The 7383-nt window shown below is 43.9% G+C and overlaps 1 protein-coding gene across 3 annotated transcripts in view; it reads left to right on the top strand.

Annotated features, from left to right (window-relative positions):
* The window catches only part of gsk3ba (glycogen synthase kinase 3 beta, genome duplicate a), a 51744-nt gene extending 48364 nt beyond the window's left edge, over positions 1-3380 (top strand). For all 3 annotated transcript variants that reach the window (XM_031582655.2, XM_031582650.2, XM_031582658.2), the window contains exons 9-11: positions 1219-1405; positions 1988-2086; positions 2835-3380. In XM_031582655.2, the coding sequence (XP_031438515.1) occupies positions 1219-1405; positions 1988-2086; positions 2835-2905 (357 nt within the window). In that variant the 3' untranslated portion in view covers positions 2906-3380. The remainder of the gene's footprint in view (positions 1-1218; positions 1406-1987; positions 2087-2834) is intronic.
* The last annotated feature ends 4003 nt before the right edge of the window (positions 3381-7383 follow it).

Consider the following 7383-nt stretch of genomic DNA (forward strand, 5'->3'; position numbering starts at 1 on the left):
ATGGTTTCTACAACCCTTTGTCATAGAAATGCAACTAGGTAGGCCAGATACAAAATTGCTGAAATCAGACCTCGCCAGGTGGTTGGTTATCAGGCTGCACTGCAAGCCAAAATGGCTTTCAATCCACCTCAGCTTCCCTCTCTTCCCACAGTGAAAGGGGAATGTCTATCATGAGCCTGTCTTTACTTAATACCTTAAAACTTAAAACCTTAATGGCAGCCACCACCCCTGTTTTTAAGACTCAGATTCTCTCTCTCCCTCCACCCCCCCCCTCTCTACCCCCCCCCCCCTCTCTCTCTCTCTCTCTCCCCCTCTCCTTCTCTTGCAAGTAGTCTGTGTAGTTGGACAGTAAGAGTCTTTCATACAGGGACTGAGGCCATCTCTCCCGCTATGTTTGATCTGAAAGTCATCTTTCAGCCCCTGTGCCTCTTTTGTTCCATGCGGTTATTGTGCTGGCATTGGCTCCTTAGACTGCCCTTATTCCATGCAGTAAACCAAATTATCTTACTCAATTTACCACTTGGGGAGTTCATGCGCCCTCTGGTGGCTGCTCTCTGAACTACATACTCTTTCAGTCGATCTGCACCTGCTTCAGCTCTTCAAGTCTCTGGTGTTGTGTTGTTGTTCTACTTCTCTTCTCCCATCCCTGTCTGCCATGTGTGTTTATCCTTGTGAAATGTGCCTGGTCCGTCTTAAATGTGTGTGTGTGTGTGTATATAGTGTTGCCTATACAAGACAGATAGGAGCATAGGACACCTACAGTAAGAGAAAGAGATATAGGCCAAGATATACTGTATACTTATAAAATATACTTCTTAACATCTATATACATAACGATATACATAATTTACGTTAATGAAGCTCTCTATGAATTGAACTCCGAAACATCTCCTACTTCAAATCAATAAGAAGTAGGAGATCAAGCTGACATAGTACCTGTTGGAGAGGCACCAGCTTATGAATCACCAGATCTAGTACGATTGGCTATCTGATGAAGGTGCTGTCCTCTGATTGGCTGACTTACCTGTCCATTCCTCTGTGGTTGGCTTTCCTTAGCAGGTATGCCACATACAGGACAGCTGTATAAACTGATGAATCACTAGCTCTATTTGGATAGGTTATCCACTTAATGGTCGCTGGTTATTGGCCGACCATATATGTGCTTGTCCATGATTGGCTGTCTGACCTCTCTCCCGTTCTGTTGTGATTGGCTGTCAGGTGTTCCGGCCCCGCACGCCACCGGAGGCGATTGCGCTGTGCTCACGGCTACTGGAGTACACGCCCACGGCCCGCCTGACGCCGCTGGAGGCCTGTGCACACTCCTTCTTCGACGAGCTGCGTGAGCCCAACATCAAGCTGCCCAACGGCCACGAGAAGCCCTCGCTCTTCAACTTCACCACACAGGGTAAGAGAGAGATAAGCCCTGTCTCAAAGTCACCTCTCTCTCTTTCTCTTTCTCCCTCTCTCCTAACTTTACCACTCAGGGTGAGACACAAGACCTGTCTCACAGTAGCCTGTCTATCTTCCTCTCCAACTGTCTCTTTCTTTCTATCTCTCTCTCTTCAACTTCACCACTCACAATGAGACACAAGACTAGTCTCACAGTACCTATATCCTCTCTCTCTCCCTCCCTCCCTCCCTCCCTCCCTCTCTCTCTCTCTCTCTCTCTCTCTCTCTCTCTCTCCCTCTCCCTCTCTCTCTCTCTCTCTCTCTCTCTCTCTCTCTCACCACTCAGGATAGGAGAGCAGTTTCCAGAGTACCTTACCTCTGATGACTCTTCTGTTGTCCTAAATTGCTTGTACTTGTAGACAGTGAAATACTTCTACTTTCTCTTTTTGACTTTTACTGAAGACTATATTCGTATGTTTACGTGGATGTACAGGGTGCTCTTGTGGATGACTAAACATCACTTTCATTTCTCTCTCTCTCTCTTTGTCTCTCTCTGTCTCTCTCTCTCTCTCTCTGTCTCTCTCTCCATCTCTCACAGAGTTGTCCAGTAACCCCTCTTTGGCCTCCATCTTGATCCCTGCCCACGCCCGTAACCAGGCCGGAGCCTCCACCCCCACCAACGCTTCAGCCACCACAGGTCTGTCACCCTTCCTCTCCCTCCTCTTCTTCCGTGTCTTCCTCGTCTTCCTCTTCTCTATCATAAGTTCTTTGGTAGAAATTGGACAGTGGTATTTTTGGTTAATATTAGGGTTGTCAAAACAACGCGTTCATTATGGGAAAAATAATGCGTCAAATCAGAAAATGTGTTCTTCATTAAATACAGAAGTGAAGTGTCTGTTTGTCATTAATGTGTGGTGAACATCACACTGCAGAGCTTGTTTACTTTGTCGCTAAATAGCAAATCTGATGGATTCGTAAATGCTTCCATCACAAAGCATTTATTTCATTTGCTACAATGTTTTAATCGTTTGATAGCCCTAGTAAATGTTATTTAGTTCGACTCCGAAAGCTTTGTTGACATACAAATACAATTTGTGTTGCCAAAGTCTCAAACCGTATTAAATTACAATTAATAAACAATTTAAGTAATCCATAAAATGTAATGTTATAAAGTGACCGGAGGAAGGGCATTTTAAATACATACAAATGCATGTAAGAAATGATGGTTATCATCTGTAGTTATGTGACAAAACATTCTCTTGGGTAGTATGCATGTGATGTGTCATGTGATGTGTCATGTGATATATCATGTGATTAAATGAAGGCGTGGTGTCTCGGGGTCGACTCCTGATCACTGCAGGTTGTCTGTAGTTGCCTCGGCTAAAAGCGTTGGCTTGACCTTTTACCTTTTCTAAAGTTGTTCCCTTTTGACCTTTGACCTGCAGATGCCAACAGTGGAGACCGTGGCCAGACCACCACTACTGCCTCTGCCTCCGCCTCCAACGCCTCCACCTGAGGGCCCCAACCAATCAGGCCCATCCTTCTGACCGAAGCCACACCCACCCCAATGCTCACTGGCCAGATGCCAGCCAGAGAGGGGGGGGGGGGCGGGTAGAATCCCCCAAAATCCCAAAACGCAGACACCCTCAAACACACGCACACACACACACACACACACACTTACACACACACACACATACCAAACACCCTCATACTGAAAAGATGATGAACATGTACCAACATAGTTGAATCTCCCCCTTATTGTGATGTTTTTATTTTCAAAAAAAACAAAAACTTTTGTATGTTTCTGAGAAGACGTGTGTATGGAATGTAGTCTTCGTGTGTGTGAGGACAGAGGGAGAGATCAAGAGCAGATAAAGAGATAGGAGGAGTGATGGGGAGTATCACACATTCACACCATACTGGGGAGTAACACACACCATACCACCACCAATACACACTCACACACGCACTGACACATACACACACACATTATCAGATATACAGGCACGCACACACACACACACACACACACACACACAGCCAGAGAGCTTCTGGTAGTTCTCAGAGGACAATCTCCTCATTGGAAGCAATCCTGTAGCTGAAATCCATCCACTTCCCTCCCCCTCTCTCTCTCTCTCCCACCCCCTCTCTCTCTCTCTCCCTCCATCCCTCTGTCTCACACACTCTCTTCTCTCCATCTCTCTCTTTCTCTCTCAATCACTGCTCACTAACCTTCACCACCACCTTCCCTCGCCCTAGAATTATTATGACTTGACCCTCGACCTTTGACCTATCCCACCCCAGGCTCCAGGCCACTGACTCTGGATCCTCTGTATGGTGCATGGCTTGAGTTTGGTTGGGAGCATCCAGATACGTAGACCTCGGTTTTATTCTTTTAAACAGATAAACAAGCAAAAAAAAACTATAAACAACCTCTATTGACCCAGTTTTATTAGTTCTATATTCAGCGGTCGTATATGTATACACTTTAAAAAAAAAAAAGTTTTAAAAATAGGTTTAAAAAAAAAAGAAAAAGGAATGAACCCACGTTGTTTTTCGCATGCACAAGCAACGTACTCAGAAAGGCGGGTTCTCCACGCGGTTGAAGTTTTAAACGGAGAGTTTAGAACAACGCACGAGCAAATGGCTAATGCTTTTTCTCTCCCCCCCATGTGTTTGATTTCATTTTGGTTTGTTTGTTTTAATGTCATTTCATTTGATCTGGCGAGAGGCGGGGTTAATGGCTTTTGGAAGGGGTGGGGACATGGTCAGACCTTTTGATTGACATGTGAGATGTGTGTGACATGTCTCTGTTTGTCTGTGTTTGTGCATTATACATGCATACACACTTTATATATTACTTAGCATTATGTAAAATTATATATATATATAGGTATATATATATATATAGATATATATCGATTTTTTTTGGGTTGGAGTCCATTGAGGTCACAGGTGTTAAATCTGCAGTTGCAATATTTGCTGCTGCCTTTTTTCAAGAAAATGGTAAATATCCAAATCTCTACCAACTCAACGAAACGTTGGTGCTGTGTGTGGGGAAACGCGGCCGAACGCCTTCTCCACGAGTGTTTTCTGTCCAAGGCTGTTTGAGTTATTTTTGTCCCTCGGACGACGACAAACCGACATGCTTCAGTCTCCCCTCCCTCCCTCCTCTCCCCCCTGCGCTTGGGTTATTTATTTTTTGCATGTGAGGCAGTTTCCCTGTCCTGCTGTGGACTCCTGGGCTGTATCAGGACGTATATGAAGGCGGTGCAGTTTTTAGAAGGGGGTTGGGGGTGTTGGGGGCGGGGGGCAGACAGACAGATGCACGTGGTGGATAAAGGGCAGGCGGCAGCCCCTGCCTTACGTGTTGTCTTTGGAAAGCAGAATGGGAACAGATGTAGCCATACTGCGTTGCGTTTGTGTGTGTTGGAAGTCCAACGCGGGTCCCGTGTCGCTCCTCCAGTCGCACACAGGCCGGTGTTTGATGTGCTCCTGAGGCGGGGCCGGCCCGAGAGATATAAAGCTCCCATTGTCTATCCATAGACAGCCGCGTTATCTTAACCACTACATGTCTGTTGCTTCTTTTTCCTCACTTCTTAACTCTTGTTTTTGAATTTTTTTTTTCCTGCTATCGTTTTTTTCTCTCCTCTGAAGAGCCATGCCTCCGGCACGCCACTCTTTCAGAACAATCTCTCATGATGTCTTAACATCGGAGGAAACCGGTCGATATAAAACACGAACACACACACACACACTACAAGGACTAATGGCATCATGAGGAATTGACATTGTGTATATATTTATATATTTACATATATATGAATATACAGTAGGTTTCCTTTTTGCTCCTCACCAAATTCTGGCTTGTCTGCTCTTTTGTTGGTTTTATTTTTGTTTTTATGTAATTTTTTTGTTGAATTTGTTTCTTTTACTTGTTTGTGGGGTATGTTCACCGTAAATGTAAATAGGCTGACCTAAGAACTGTTTAAAGAGCAAAAACAAAAGGGTGAGGGATTTAAAAAGAATAAAAGCAAACAAAAAATATTATATATAAAAAAACACAAAACATAAGTGAGAAAGATTAAGAAAATATTCAGGGCAAATATGAACTGATTGTTGGATACTGTAGATGAGAAGCTTTCTCCAGCCATAGAGTTCAATCTTATATGTACAGTAGGTGCCAGCTATATTGTACCCTTAACCAGTCCTGTATAGTGTATCTATAGTTTGGAGTGCCTTTGCTTCCTCACTCACTTTTACCACGCTCCCCTTTGAACCTCATGTCCCAACAGCCCTCTCCCTCTCTCTGACACACACACACACACACACACACACACACATATAAAAGAGTTCTCTTCAGCTCTCTCACACTCACACACACACACACCCCACATGACCTAACACAGTAGCCTCTTCCTCTGCGACCCTCTCTTGGGTGCTTTTGATTGGACAGACTTGTTGACACCCTCCTCTGCCTTCACCTAGGTTCATGTTTTTTTTCTTCTCCATAGCGTTTCTATGCGCTGCCATGATTGGTTTACCCCACCACCCCCCCCCCCCCCCCCCCCCCCCACTTCCTGAATGTATGTCACCGTGTGGTACAGTATCGGAGTCTGGTGCTTGATTCTGCAGGTGGAAAACACAGAGGGGTCGAGCTCACACAGAATCGCCCCTCACCGAACCTTAAACACACACACACACACACACACATACACGTTTTTGTACTATTCCCGGGTCTCTTTCTGTCATAAAAGCTTAAAAGAAAAAGTGTTAACATTGTTGAGTGTCTCACTACCAAAGCCAGACAGTGATGTCATAATTCATCCCCAGACCTAAGCCACACACCCCTTGGAGGCAATAATGATTTGTTTTCTGTTTGTTTGGTCTCTCCTGTCCAGGATGTACGGCATACAGTCAATAGCACACATTGGAGTGGTCCTGTAGCCCCCCCCTCCCCATTTCAACCCCCCCACCCCTCCTCAGACCCACTCCTTCTCCTCTGCCCCACCTCTGATGTAAAGCTTGCTTGTAAGATTTGCATTCATGTATGTGTTGCTATCCACAAAATGGTGTGACCACTTTCTTGTGACTCAAGAGTAAAATAAAAGTAGTAAAGAAAAAAAAAAGAATTAAAACATGTAAAGACACAAATGTTTAAAATAATATTTACCAAAAATGTCTGGTAACTAGAAAAAAAGAAGAAAAATATATACAAAACTACAAGGACTGTTGGTTGTATACAGACGCATCACACACCACTTGTGGATTTAAACAGAACACAACTGTCTTGGGTTTTAAAAGATGATAAAAGACAAAAAATACAGCTGAAATAATAACCTGTATAACATTAACTACTACTTGAATGCCTCTCGTTTGTGACTGAAATTTTTATTTTATTTGAAATATATACTTTTTTTTCTGTGAAGGTATGCTAAGTGTCTCCTTTTCCTTGTAAATATGTCCGTTTTGGTCCTTGGTGTGACTCCGATTCAGAGAAATAGTTACCTGGTACTGTAATTTGCATTAAATAAAAGAGTAGGATAGCTTGGAAATGAAACTTCCTCTCCTGACTTTCTTTACGTACACCTTTTATTTACATGTATGTGTATGTTTTCTTTATGAACTGCAGTGAAACCACAGGAAACTGGAACTGTGATAGTCGTTGAACGAAATCACCTTAGCATTTCTTCAGAGCAGGGTGATATGCCTAGATATGCCAATAAGCCATCATACAACAGCAGTGTATTCATTTTGATGTCTATGACCATCAAGTCTCACGGGTCCAGAGTTCACGGTCTAGAGACAACAATTAAAAAGCAGAAACTCGACTGGAAGTGTTTTAGAAGCAGATGCTAGTCTAAGTCTACAGGCTTTCCCTGCCAAGACCCATCCCTACATCTCACTTCACTCTTTACGTTTAGCCAAGACTCATCCCTACGTCTCACTTCACTCTTTACGTTTAGCCAAGACTCATCCCTACGTCTTCAA

Source organism: Clupea harengus, chromosome 2 (assembly GCF_900700415.2).
Source record: "Clupea harengus chromosome 2, Ch_v2.0.2, whole genome shotgun sequence".
In the NCBI taxonomy this organism is placed as follows: domain Eukaryota; kingdom Metazoa; phylum Chordata; class Actinopteri; order Clupeiformes; family Clupeidae; genus Clupea; species Clupea harengus.